The 15,454-nt window shown below is 41.7% G+C and overlaps 1 protein-coding gene across 15 annotated transcripts in view; it reads left to right on the forward strand.

Annotated features, from left to right (window-relative positions):
* Nucleotides 1-15,454, forward strand: part of RIMS1 (regulating synaptic membrane exocytosis 1) — a 417,175-nt gene that overhangs the window by 305,928 nt on the left and 95,793 nt on the right. For 9 of the 15 annotated variants that reach the window (XM_088471345.1, XM_088471265.1, XM_088471230.1 and 6 more), the window contains one exon: nt 12,602-12,768. The exons of the other annotated variants lie outside the window; for them this stretch is intronic. In XM_088471345.1, coding sequence (XP_088327471.1) covers nt 12,602-12,768 — 167 coding nt within the window. The remainder of the gene's footprint in view (nt 1-12,601; nt 12,769-15,454) is intronic. 15 annotated transcript variants of the gene reach the window in all.

A 15,454-nucleotide genomic window follows, 5' to 3' on the forward strand; every position in this document is an offset into this window, starting at 1 on the left:
TCCATAGCTGCTTACATGCCGGGGTATTGTCATGATACGTATAAACTGTAAAAAAGCCAACAATGAGACTTCCAAAATTTAGAGGGTGTTTTTTTTGTTTAAAAATTGTTGCAAGCCAACACAGAAAATAGCGGAAACACACATTTGGCCATCGATGAAAACGACATTGCACACCGTACGTCAAATAGGGTTCAAATGGACCCAAAAAATGGAAAAGGGAAAAGCAAAACTGGATTATATGATGAATAAGCCGTCAAAAAGGCGGTAATTAAATCGCAAATGCAAGTCACTACACCAACAGTCAAAAAGGCGGTAATTAAATCGCAAATGCAAGTCACTACACCAACAGTCAAAAATGCGGTAATTAAATCGCAAATGCAAGTCGCTACACCAACAGTCAAAAATGCGGTAATTAATTCGCAAATGCAAGTCGCTACACCAACAGTCAAAAATGCGGTAATTAATTCGCAAATGCAAGTCGCTACACCAACAGTCAAAAATGCTGTAATTAATTCGCAAATGCAAGTCGCTACACCAACAGTCAAAAATGCGGTAATTAATTCGCAAATGCAAGTCGCTACACCAACAGTCAAAAATGCGGTAATTAAATCGCAAATGCAAGTCGCTACACCAACAGTCAAAAATGCGGTAATTAAATCGCAAATGCAAGTCGCTACACCAACAGTCAAAAATGCGGTAATTAATTCGCAAATGCAAGACAAAAAATGGACTTACCCAACTCGAATATATAAGATTTCCACAAAAAACTTCTTTGGGTCCGAAAACCAAAAAAAACTAAAAAAGATGAAATGAGTGTTAAACAAATTAACGAACCACAAAACAGAAGAATACACCAATTGGCCACAAATTTGAATGCACAAAACTTACCAAATCAGGAAAGGATGTGGAAAAAATGAAAAAAATGCGAACGGAAAAACCAAAGAAATGTAGCAAAAACAAACAAAAAACCAACTCTGCCAAATCCTCCAACCGCAAACAACCAAATCCAAACCACTTAACCGACAACACTCCAACAACCCCACCTCGACTCCACACACACCAAGCCATAAATAGTGTTTATTTTCCCGCACAAATTAAGGATGAATCATAGGGACGCACAATCAATGATGCGGCCGCAAACTAAGGACACATGTATAAATACGTCACGAAATCACATAGAATTTCTGGATGATTTCATGCTGGAAGCAGAGACATGGCTTCAAACCAGGGAAACAATGGTCAAAATTGCGGCGGTAAGGCCTTCATGCATTTTGTGTCAATGATTCTTTTAAAACATAATATTGTGCAAGTTGTGAAGTGGCTAAATCTGCATATTTACCCAAATAGGTGAGGAGGATGACATGGAAGAGACTGCTGGCCCCAGTCAACCCGCCAAAGCTGGCAAAAAAAAAAGGCAGCCACATTTCACAAGCAAGGAGATGGAGGTTTTGATCCAGAAGTGCGTTGACATCCTGCCCCAGGCAGCCAGGAATATGAGCCAAAGCCAGAAGTGGAGAATGTGGGAGGAGGTCGCCGTTGCTGTCAATAGGGTGGGTGATTATGTCCGTCTAGCCCGGGATGTCAAACGGCGGTAAGTAAACACTTTCCCATCCTATAAACAAACCCCATTGTAAAAAAAAGGATAATGGTTTCATTCCACAGATGGGCAGACTTCAAATATCGTCTCAAACAAAAACTTGCCGACAGGGCTAGGCATGCAAGGGGGACAGGTGGGGGTCCCACCCCTGTGTCATTGGAGTTGACAGACTTAGAAGAGATGGCACAGGGGTGTGTGCAGGCTGTGGAGGTGTTTGGCGTGTCCAACATGGATACGGACATGCCAGACTTTGCGGCTCCTCATGTTGGCCAAGGTAAGTCTTGTGATGTCACCAACTCAGAAATGCTATTGTGCCAATATGTAGATTCTAATGTGAGTCTTTTCTCCAATTTCCTAACAGAGACAGAGGCGGATGAGTCTGCTCCAGAGGGGAGCCTTGGGCGCAGAATTTCTGCTGGCTCTGCAGGGGAGGAACCAGTACATCCGGCTGAGGACCCTGCAGAAGCCAGTCCAGGGCGTGCCCCCTCGCAGGCAGTGGGCCTCCTCACAGAACTCAATTTTAAATCGGATTGCCATACGGAGATTCTGCAGAGGATGGACGCCAGTCTGCTACGGGTGGCTGAGGCCCTGGAGCAAAATGCTGCGGCCAACGTGACCATTGGTCAGGCCCTGGCGGAAAATACCAGGGCCAACATCCGCATCGCCGATGCCCTGGAGCAGCTCGTTCGCCAGCACATGGTGGAGCCGACCTCCCTTCCTGCCGGAACATCCGGATCCTCCACCTCTGGCACAACATCAGCCAATCCTCCAAATGTGCCTAGCCCTGTGCCTAGTCCAGAGGCCACAACATCTGCCTCTGGACAGGCCAGCCCGATGGCATCCCGGACCCGGTCTGGCGCCCACCCTCACCCAGCCAAACGGGCGAGAAAACGGTGACAGCAATGGCGACTTTTCCCACACTCCTTCTGTGCTTGGCTCATATTCCTTTCTGGTCAAAACTTCCCTCTCCTTTCTTGTGAAATGTTTTTAAATTTTGTATTTACGCTTATGTTAGTAGTTATGTTATATTTTTTTTTGGATCAAATATCTTGGCCACAAAAAAAGGCAATACAATATTAGGCCAATTTGTTTGTGTGTAAACAATAAATTAAAAACAAAACACTGACATTGTATTGTGACATTATTGTACAAATGGGTTACATTTAATCCTGGCCTTAAACGCAAAAACTGACCCTCTTTAAAAAAAAAAAAGGCCTCTTTAAGGAACGTTTAAAAAATCACATAGCGATGCAAATTCCACAGTAAACCAAAAAAAAGGGGAGCAAATTAAAAGATGATGACATTATTGTTACAATAGGCCATAACCACCAAATTGTGGCCAAAATAAAACCCCAAAAATGTACGCTAATTGATTGTGTAATCATGACATTAGCAGCTCTGATTTCCACCTGCGTACGCTTTTGTGCTATCCCAAAAAACTGCTTTCCAAACACATACCAAGCCGGATTTCAATCCAACACTAATTACTTTACTGACCAGCCGCGATTAATCGCTGCACCATCGTGGAGTCCCGGGACGGAGGAGAAGGCCATCGCCAATGTGGTCGAGTAATCCTGACCCTAAGCTGTGCGAGCATTTTGAAGGGAAAGCGGATGTTTCAGTGACGTATGAGACGATCCGAACACATTTGACGTTCGCATCTGCTAATGTATGTACGCCCCAAAAACGCCTCGCCACGCCTGCGTTTTTTCATCTCCACCCCCGTCAACACCCAAAAACGCCCTGTTCTGTCAATCACATTTGACATGTCACTTCCTGTACGCTATTTTAGGAACGAGAGAAAAAAGCTCGCAATCTGCCGTACGCACATGCGCAGTGTAACACCGACGCATGCGCGGTTAGTCAACATCGGAACGCAACGAGCGTACTGTTGTTAACGTGCGGCTCTGAATGAGGGCCTAAGACTGAATAACCAGGGCCTAGTTTATTAAGAGGAGGATCCCATACCTTTTGTTTTTAGTCCTTCAAAGGTACAGGCCATATAGCTGATATTGCACAGTCTAACTCCATTGCATACAGCAGAGGTTCCTAAACGCAGTCCTCAAGGCACCCCAGCAGCTCAGGTTTTAGAGATATCCAGGGTTGAGCAAAGTTGGTATCAAATTGACTGAAGTACCACTGTAATTAAGTCACCTGTGGTCAAGCATGGATATCCTTAAAACCTGGACTGTTAGGGTGCCTTGAGGACCGAATTTGGGAACCCCTGGCATACAGCATTTTGCAAAAAAAGAGGCTATTACATCCCAAATTAAGTATGGCCTATATACACGTAATATACAATAGACACGTAATCCTCTGTGTGCTTTCATATGCAGTACACCACATTTCTGTTGATATCTATTTAGGTAAAACATTAGGGTATGTGTAAATTAGGTAGAGCAATCTGCCCAAGTTTATAGACTTTTATATGATATACTGTAGTTTGAACTTTATCTTTAATGGAAATAAATAGCATGCAATACTTTAGTCTTGTTTATGACAATATCCAATTAATCTGTCTTCACTGCTGGACTCATTTATCAAGAGCCAAGTGAACAGCAAATATTGATACAGTCCCTGCATTTCTGGATAACATTAAGTATATAGATTGAGAGCTTTTACCACTGGTGACAGATCTAATAATGAACCCTGCACATTATTAATTGGGTTTATTCTTGAAGAGGCTGTGAAATGAGGATGTTGTTACTTAAGCTCATGAACAAAATCATCTCTTCCAGATGATCTCAGGGCAAAGCTGTTACTCAGCCTATTCTCCCTTTTTACCCCAAATCTTTCTGCTCCCGCAGTTTTACCTTTTGCTTTAATCAGCTGAAGAGCATAAATATTTTTTTTCTTACATTTTATGATTTCTATAAGCTAGTATATTTTTATTGTGTTACTATTGTGATGCTGGGTACACACTGGCAGATATATTGACCGATCAATTGATCGGCCAATATATTGTGTGCCTGTTGGCCAGTGTGTACCAGCGATATGTCTGTGAACGATGTCGATGTGTACCAGCGGGACCCGCGGCCAGATGACAGATGATGGTTGTTCAGTGTGTATGAACAAACATCATCTGCAGATATATCTTTTAAGTGTGTACCCAGCTTTAGTCATACTTCACTCTAGAATATTATATGGTATTTACAAAATAAAACTTAAATGTCTATATTATTTACAAAACCCCATATAAAGCTAGTACAAATGTGTTTATCAGGACATTTCTGTTAGAGATCTTCAGATCTGAACCATTGACTTATGCTGGGCATACACAGCCAGATAAAATGTCTGTCAGACCGACAGACATTTTATCTGGCCGGCTGCCAGCCGCAGATGTCGCCGGCATACACTGTGAGAGAAATCTCACAGTGTATAGCCCGACATCCGCGCTCCGCCCCAGGGGGAGGAGACATTTCCCTGTTCCTTCCGTAGGAAGGAACACAGGAAATGTCTGTCTGTCGGCCGCGCTGGGCATACACTGCCCGATGCGGCCGACAGTTACCGGGTAAATATCGCATCGGACGGGCATGCTGGACAATCCTGCATGCCCGACCGAGCAATATTTAACCCCCGGTTGCCCGCACACACGCTACAATTATCGGGCCGATCCGCCGATATCAGGCGGATCGCCCCGATAATTGTAGCGTGTATGGCCAGCATAAGTAATTATTCTGACATCGATGCACTGTTAGAGAATAAAGCTTCAAAGGAATGTTCCTTTTGTATCACTTTCTATTATATACTGAAGTAATTACATATCAATTCTGTTTTATTCATCTAACTTTTCCGACACTTATTATATCTTGGTCGCCCTTGTCTGTTTGTCTTCCTTTGGATCAGAGCAATTATAATACATGAAAGGGTGACTTTATTCATCGACACTTACTTTGAAACTTTGTTACTATTGTATGTAAAAAGTTGGCAATATGGTGTTAAATCAATGTCCTGCAGAACAAACATATGTAATTAAGTGGTCGATTCAATTATCTGGCCTGCAGGAGCAAGTTCAAGTGTATGCTAACCTTAATGCAGCTGTGGGTACTGCATTCTAGGGCTGCATGCAAAAATCAGCGAGTCCGGGTGAGATCGAGCCGCTAGGGGGATGAGATGAGGTGCCATTGCCAGCAACTTGCCCCATTTGCAGTTAACTGAATTGACCCCCTAGGAGTGCAATAACAAGTGGATTTTTTTAGCTGATAGATCACATCAATGGTTAACAATTACTATACAGTCTATGTATGTTTTATGTATTTTCAGATATATGTGGGCACTTGCATTTTAGAAATGTGGCATGACCTCCTTCTCTCCCCGGTATAATTTATTTTATAAAATCACAGGATAGGTCATCCTTACTTATTAAAGCATAACTTAAAGAACATCTTTATTTGAAGCTTCACTACTATTGTACCACCCTCCACGACAGAAACTTACTGCTACATGCATCCCAGGGTTCTACAATTTGTAAACCAGAACCTTCAATTCGATTTGCCTAACCAGCCGTAAGAGGCAACAGAGGTAGTTTGTGGGGTGTGAATGTCTCACTACAATTGGTAAGTACAGTACTTTAGTATACTTTTACACACCTATATTGACGTGTGGTTCGTGTGTGTATATACGGGTTGGGTACGAGATGCCGGCATTCCGACAGGGTTAGGATACCAACACCTTTTGGGTAAGTATCCTACCCTAGCCCTGCCCGCACCCTACACCTAACCTTCCCCCCTAGTGCCTAAACCTGACCCTCCCCCTAGTGCCTAACCCTCCACCCTAATGCTAACCCTAACACTCCCGCTAGTGCCTAACCCTATCCCCTCCTAACCCCACTACTTATCGTCGGGGTACAGGCGCCTGGATTCTTACTGGTGTCAGGATTCCAGTGCCGGCATTCTGAGTGCCGGAAGCCCACACACCGGTATTTCAACTGCATCTCATATGTACTGTATTACGACGTGTATAAAGGTAAATTCCATATACCAGTGGTTCCCAAACTGGGTGCTGCAGGGCTCTTGCAGGGGTTGGTGGTCTAGTACCAAATCATATTAGTAATGGTCAATGTGAAGCAAAGCCAATGCTGGTGGCTGCCAATCATAAAATATTTGGACAAAAAGATTGCAAACCTGTCTACCACCACATAACTGAACCTAAGGATGACATGTAAGCATAAATTACATAATTTATTCAGTTTTGCCATGTTTCTAAATAAGAAACTTTTGGCCCAGGGGTGCAGTGGAAAAAATGTTGATACTGTAGGGCGCCGTGATTCAAGAACGTTTGGGAAATGCCATATAAATGGGCATGGCCGTGCATCACAAAGGGCATGGTCACTCTAAATCGGTGCGTGTCAGTATGATACGCCACCCATTTCTTGTCACACTGGGAGTATTCCTCTCCATTCCATTCCAAATACAGCTTACCTATATTCGTGATTTCTCTGCAATGGAGAACCTCTGAAGAAACTGATCCTCCCTGGACAGACCGTGTCTTCAGTCGGTATTCACTATTCATGTAGAAGATCACATGGTCCAGAAGATGCCGGTTTGTGTAGTAATTTAACCAACGTCATCATCATATTGTTGTTCCGTTCAACCAGACTCCTTCCCCCTGTCACCTCCTGCCCCCTATATCCCCTCTAGCCTTCTGCCCCATGGGTCTTTCCAGCCTCCTCTCTTTACAGCCTCCTGCTGCCTTGCTGCCTTTCATTACAGTTTTCTGCCCTATCACTCCAGCCTTCTGTGTTTTTCCTGCCTCTCAGCTTCAACCCCCTTGCCTGTGTTTTTAGCCTCCCCCTTTGTGTTCCTCAGTCTACCCCTCTGTGTACCTCATCCTCACCCTGTGTTTCTCAGCCTTCCCTTCACCCTATGTCTATTAGCCTCACCATGTGTCTCTAAGCCTCCCTCTCACCCTGGATCTCTCAGCCTCCCCTTCACACTGTTTTTCTTAGCATCATTGCCTCACTGTGTCTGTCAGCTGGGTCCCATCATCCTAAATCTCCCCAGCCCAGTCCACACTTCCCTCCTGCTGCATGATGAGGATGCTGCTTGCTGCTCCATATTCTCAGGCAACTCGGCTCCTCTTCTTCAGTGTCCAGTGACATGACGCCATGCCCCTGCATTAGAGAAAAAAAAATACTTTATTGTGCCACCCACTGGTGACTGACTCAGACCGACTCTGCCTCTTCTCTGTGCTTTACTCTGCAGTTTGTTCAATTTTTATGTTAAACATGAAAATGGAACAAACTGTGACCCGCTGATGATGAGGTGGTTGGGGGTACTGCGTACCGGCCACTAATTTCTTAATGGTGCACCGTACCACCATACTTGTACTGCTGCATATACCATCGGAACAAATCATGTAATTTGGACCTGTTTACATGAAATCCAAAACCAAGATTCAGGTTTTAAATCCGAATTCTGAACTTACAGAAGACCCGAGCCGGGACTTGGGACTAAAGTGATCCGAGCTAGGACTTGATTAGACTTGGAACTGCTAAGCTCGGATGTATTTGCTTTTCAGGAAAACCGAACCGCTCATCTCTAATTTTTACAATCCTTTTTATTTACAATTCAACATAACTTGCTATAGACTGGAGGTAATAGTTGTGGGTTTTTTTGTACAATATGAGACTAATTTATCACCATCTCAAAACCATTTACCTCAATGTTCTGCTTGTTTATATTTCATAGATTTCCCTCAATTAGTGTCCAGATTGTAATTAATGGCCATAAAGACAAAACATAAGACTTGAATTAAGGCTGCTAAACTTTATACTGCAATTCCTAGAGGATTGATCATTTTACTTTGATCAGTGTACTGTGTCAAGTGCTAGCGACACACTTTGCAATCTAATTAGAGCTATGAGAATTTTGACCAAAATATATGGAGAACCATAGCACCCAACTAAGTGTATATGAGTTATGCACAGTATAGGAATGATTAGTGAAAACAATAATAATAATAGTAATAATAAGTATAAACAGTCTGGCTAGAGGACCATCTGGTGTACCCCAAACCTATCTAGGCCTTTATAGTATGTTTAAGACAAGCAATGATTAAACGTCTTCGCTAAACAAATGTATATTTCTGGGGCAGCATGTTGACACAATGGTTCACTTTTCAGCTTCACATCGTTGGGGTCAGGTTTTGATTCCCACTTGGACCATATATGTGTGGAGTTTGTATATACTGCCCTTGTTTGCGTGGGTTTTCTCCAGGTGTTCGGGCTTACCCCCAAAATCCAAAAACATACTTTTAGGTTGTGTGTGTGAATATATATTTGGCAATGAAGTATATAGTAGCGCTGTATAGTGCTAAAAATGAAATACTTAAAATGTGTATGAGAAATTCTTAATCAATTTCTTAATTGAAACAATGTTCCAAGGGGGCAATTCAACTAGGTTCAATAAGTGGAACTTTGCATTCATGAAAAATTACATTGTTACTTGCAAATCTATACTTATCATGTCCAAATGATCTCCAAACTGCACCAGTTAAATGCGCAGGAGTTGATAGGAGCAAATCGTAACTGTAAGCAGCATGGATTTGCCAACTGTTTTTGATTAAAATACTATGGACTTGTGCCAGATATTATAGAATTACATAATCTAGCATGCACTAGCAGCAATTTAATGGAGGAGTTGAATAAAACACTTACTGAAACCCATTGGTAACAACTTTTAGATACAATTATACTTATATTTTTTCCAAATACCAATGGGAGTGTGGAAAAACCTTTGTAATTGGCTGAGTGGCCATAGGACTCTTGGTAACCCTACATCAGTCATTTAGCAACAGGCACATGTAGCAAGCAATTGCGTCTCCTTTTGTGTTGTTGTTTTTTTTCCCTTTTGATTACAAAGATAGAAAATATATAAGGGTTTAGAACAAATAAATAATATTCTAATTTATAATAAAGTGGTGATGGGGAATTCGGCCAATATCACCAAGCCATTTTTCGGCAGTTTCGGCCACTGACTTTGAACTGAAGTGGCAATTACATTCAATTAGAAACAGGCGTGTTATGTATTGAATATATTTGCTCCTCTAAATCCAGCTGCCGAAACTACACTGACTTTGAAAATTGCAGCATAGTAAATTTGGCCCAATGCCTTAACAGATATTTTCAAAGGGATGCCTGCAATTTCCACATCCTCTTTAAATGGGGGAAATGTATTTGCTATTTATTTATAGGTGCATTTCTACAATGCAACAGAAATCATTCAAATGCTCCAATAATGACATTTAATAAACACAGCGCCATGGTACACTCCCTCTCCTATTCTTAGGGTCAGAGGAGCAGTGTAATAAAGCAATATGATGGCACAGTGATACTAACTAGCCACTTTTATTGGCATTGCAGATTCATCTCTGCAACTGAAAGTGATTCCTTCATTTGGTCATGCGTATATCATATTAATTTGTGGATGTATTTTACTATGAATTTGCTTCTGCTTTAATAAAAGAACATGAGACTGAATATTATGCATGCTGCATTATAGAGGTTTCTTCATTTAAATCAAGCCTGATGTGTCCCTCTCTATCATAATAAATGTTAAAAACACAAACAAAAAAAACATGTTTACAGTGAAGCACTCACAGAAAATTCACAATGCACCCATAGATTTAGTTGGGTATAAGGGTATTGGAAGTAAACCTGACATAAACTTGGGATTTTTTGGCAGAGGCATATATTGTGTATGCCCAAGTGAGCATCAGCCACGCTGAGTGCCTGTCGCCCCAGGGATTTAAATTAAATATCGCTACCTTATCATATGGAGGAAAGAGATGTTTAACTAGTTAAATTTCTACCTTTATAATGACTCACTTGAAGATCTCATCGGTTCCTTTAAAATGGTGGTGACATGACTTTCAAGTACTACTTTATTTCTTTCACTATAGTCCTTTCTATATGCAACGAATTTCACAAATACCATGGGCAAATAAGTTATTTTGGCTTTAAACATACCTTGCAACCCAGAGGAATATTTATCATGGTTCAAAGGTACAGATATGCACAAACAACATTTGATCAACAATTGACTTTTAAACCTTATTCTTCCACAAATCTTTTATACTTAAAGATCAAATTTGTTTTAAATGTCAAACACTTTTACTAAATATATGCTTATATACGTGTACATTTACAGATGAATAACAATAGAACTGCAGAGCTGCCCAGCGACTGTAAGGCCGGAGAAACTGCAGATTTAAAAAAAAAAAAAAATGACATCTGTAGAGCATCACTCTACATAAACGTATTACTGTAGTGTTTAAAAAGGGCAAGTGTCAAAAATAAGCTAGAACAAAAAGTTGTTTGTGGTAGAGGCCTCACCAGGAATGACGGAAAATGTTAATGTGGCCAGGAACAGCAGGAGTCTTTCAACTGGACTCCTCAAAAACTACAGTATGTGAACTCAGAAGAGGTGGTTCCGGTGCTACTAGAAGCATTGGTAAGTAATGTCCTTATAGGGTGTATAAGGACATTCACTATCTGATGGTTCTAGTAGTTCAAAAATAAGTTAGTAAAGTAGAAAACATTCTAGTACAGTATTTCGCCATGTTTTTCTCCACAGCTTCCTATTCTAGTAGAAGACCACACATACAGTACAATGACTTATTAATGCTCGAGGGCAGCGTGCCCCCTCCTCCAAGCAGCGGGCCCTCCACAAGCACTGCATGTACTTACTGTGTGCCAGCAAGCAGGTCTCTCCTACTTTGTGGTACCATCGTCCCAGTGATATTCTGGAAGATGGCACATTCACACGAGAGCAAAGGCTCTGACAGAGTCTTTGCTGTTACTGTTCAGCACCATCTTCTCAAAGATGTCACTGGGAAGAGGAGGAACCCGCTTGTGGAGGAGGAGGGACCCGCTTGGCAGCACAAGGTAATTATACTCCTGGTGCAGGGTGTGCACCCATTGCAAATACGCCTATGATACAGTAGTGTAATATTTCCTTTACTAATTACAAAGATAACGGAAACCTCACATTGGGCCTGATTCAGAGCCGCACGCAATGCTGATGTTCACGTAGTTGAACGATTTTTCTGCAGCTGCGCTTATGCAAAAATCCCTAAAGACTTGTAGAGCTCATGCATTATGTACGCACAAAGGCGCTGTTACAATGAAGACGCACTGTATCGAAAATGTAGTGGAAAAGTGCAGGGTATTAGTGCACGGTGGCTAGTAATGCACGCAAAGATGGGCGTGTTATGAGAATGTCATGGACATGTCAGTAAAGTGGCAGCGTACACAGACGCACATCTGCACACATAGGAGGCCATAGTCAGAATGAGATACTGCACCTGCCATACGGCATCTAAGGATGCACCAATCTGTATTACTGCGTGTACAGATGCTGAAAGTGGTTGTCTCAGTTTTTGCACATTCGCCCGCATGTACCTGGTAATGACCTGCCCAGTTATAACTTATCAGTGGCATCTCTGTGACTGGTTTGCAGTAGCAGTGGGATATGTGATCATACACACTTCACTCAACATGGCCTACAGTTCGGTACAGAGAAAATATTTCGTAGTTACTGGGATTTTTTGAACTGACAGACTGTCACTAGGTATCAGTTTCTTTATATTACTGTCCAAGTGCTACCCTGCCCTAGCAAGTGGCATATACTGGATATCAATAGAAATGTCATAGCTCATGGCTTGTCTTATGATTATGTTGGGAATTACCAAATTAGGGCTTGTAATCTAATATAATTAAAATAATAAAATTTAGTGGGTGAGGGAGCAGCCTGACGCCTAAATCCATCCCTTATTGCAGAAACAATCATACATTGTTGGTTTGTGATACGAGATGATGCAAGAAGGACAGATAGGTGAATAATTGTAGGCTATACGATAGTGATTAAACAAGATTTTCAATTATACTATAAATTAAGCTAACACATCTGTACTTTGTTGTATTGTAACTTGAGATTGATTGAATTATAGTAAGATATTTTTACTTTAAAAAAAATATTTTAAAACCATTTTTTCTGCTTCTAGTATAACATGCATAAAGATCAATACCGAAGTTGTGATAACGTCTCCGCCAAATCATCAGATAGTGATGTCAGTGACGTGTCAGCCATTTCTCGTACCAGTAGTGCCTCACGCCTCAGCAGCACAAGCTTTATGTCCGAGCAATCTGAGCGTCCAAGCAGAAGGCTATGGTGAGTGAATAATGTTTTGTTACCGTAATATATGCTGTATTCAATTATATATTAGAAGTGTACACAGTGATCATATAAAAAATTAAAAATTAGACTGGACAAATTAATAGTTTCTTACAATAAAAATAAGCAATATATGATATCATAAAATGATCGTAGTACTTGAAAATGATCTAAAATCAGTTTGATCATTATTTATCATACCTAAATATCTAATAGCACTTTACTACTGTCACGCCTGAGGTTTGGATTTGGTCGGAACAGGCGTGGGAGGCTGAAGAGGATACTTGGGAGGCGTGGATGAAGCTGGGTAGCTTGAGCCAGGACTTCCTCATGTATTAATGTGATGAAGTAGAGCAACTGTAGAGGATGATGGGCCCGAAGGCGAGGACAGTACTGTAGAGTCTTTATTAAAGAGTAGCTTGGATTGAGAACGGGAGATGCTGATATTGGACTGGGACCGATGATGTGGAATAGATGATGAGCAGAAGAGACTATTCGGGGTATTCAATATGGGTGCGATAACATCGTTTTTTGCGTTAATATCGCACTTTTTAACTTTTTTGCGTTAATATCACTGGTTTTAGTTTTACACCGTATTCAATTTCAAAGACTTATCGCAGTTTTGAAAAGTCTTTGATAAAAAACGGGGATAACTTTTCACCATTGAATAGGTGTCGAAAAAAAGTGCAGAATTGGGGTTTAGGGGTGCAGGCTTAAAAAAAATAGCCTGCACCCTGAGATTGACATAGGGACACCCAAAAAAATGTATTAAAAAATTGGGGTGCAAAAAAAAAAAATGGGAAAAAATTGTTAAACAATAGGGCAGTGATTCCCAACCTCGGTCCTCAAGGCACACTAACAGTCCTGGTTTTAGTGATATCCATGCTTGAACACAGGTGGTTAAATCAAAATAACTAAGATACTAATTAAATAACCTGTGATCAAGTATGACTATCCTTAAAACCTGGACTGTTAGTGTGCCTTGAGGACCGTGGTTGGGAACCCCTGCAATAGGGAAATAGGTTCAGGGCTATTCTGCAAGTATGCGGCAGGTGTTTTCTAGAATAGAATTATAGCGGCAGGTGCACAAATGCAGAATTTGTAAAAACTTACTTTAGGGACACCAAAATATGCTAGTACCCATTTTCATGTACCCCAAATTTGATGGGACCACTTAAAAAAACGAAAAAAATAACCTAAGTGCTCTTCTGCATCACTTCTTCAATGTCGGGAAAAAAGCACCTGCTGCGGCTATTTAAATCCCCGACTTTCAATTAAAGGCTAAAACGGGGGTACCCATAGTGATCCCCCATGTTTTTACAACTTTAGAGGGGTCTTACAATTATTTTAAGGAAAAATTCGTAACTTTACGCAAATCCAACTTCGGAGTTTCCCGTTTTCGTTAATTTTATATTGAATACGGGGATAAGCGGGAGCGCGCACCAGACTTAATGCAGAAAAAAAACTCCGATATGAAACGTTAACTTCGGCAGTGAAGTTAACGTTTCATATTGAATACCCCTCTATAACTGGAGTTGATTGTACTGGATAGATGAGCAGAATCAGATAGAGACCGATGATGTTGAATTGCAGAGCATGGTCGATTTGAGCCTGATGATGTTGAATTGAGGAGCTGGATCGGTTTGAGGGTCTGATTCACTACCGATCGCAACTGCGAATACAATAGCGATTACGCACGCAGTTCAACTGCGATAGTATGCTAATTCATTGTGATCGCTATGCCATTGCAGCATAACATAAGGACGCCCACTTTACCTTACACACATCCGTAATGTTTAGCAAGACTGTAAAATCATCGGTACAATTGAGTACCATCACAGCCTTACGCACACTTGCACAAGGTCAGACCTTACTCAGAAATTGCTAACTTCATCGCACACTATGAGGCCTCAGACTGTGTAGGGCTTCGCAGTGGCTAATTAATGCACGCCCCTGCAACGGCGTTCAAACGCACTGGCACGCCTGCGTTTCGCCGACCACCCAGACACCACCCACAAACACCACTTTCTGTCAATCACTCTGCGATGGGTCTGCGCGGTGACTGTGATCGCTGTCCCGATTGCAGTTGCCAGCCACGCACTGCAATACATACACATGCGCAGAACACAACAATTGGCTGATTGCGTGTGCAATTGCAGTTGCGAACGGTAATGAATCAGTCCCTGAGACCGATGTTGATGAATTGAAGAACTGGTTCGGTTTGAGACCTATGTTGATGAATTGAAGAACTGGATCAGTTTGAGACCAATGTTTAAATATATCGGATGGGACCGATGTTTGTAGATATCAGATGGGACTGATGATTGGAGATATTGGATGGGACCGATGATTGGAGATATCGGCTGGAACCTATGGAGATACATATGAACAAGTCTCTGTGATAAAACCAGACTGGAATGTTAGATGGAAATGGAGACTTGATTACCAGACTTGGAAGTAGAATGTACGGACTGGGACCGTTCAGATACCTGAGAGCTGAGCACAGAGCTGTAACTTCAGCAGAAAATACGTTGTACTGGCAACATGAGCCAGTCAGGAAATGGAATTTTTAGGGGTAGATCTACAGGATTGGATGCTGTGATCAGCTGGTCTGGGAGCAGAACTCTGAGTGGAGGAAGAGCATCAGGTGTCCAACATGGCTACGCCCATACTGTAGTTTAGG

The sequence above is a fragment of the Taudactylus pleione genome, unplaced genomic scaffold, assembly GCF_031769625.1.
Source record: "Taudactylus pleione unplaced genomic scaffold, aTauple2 ptg000015l, whole genome shotgun sequence".
In the NCBI taxonomy this organism is placed as follows: domain Eukaryota; kingdom Metazoa; phylum Chordata; class Amphibia; order Anura; family Myobatrachidae; genus Taudactylus; species Taudactylus pleione.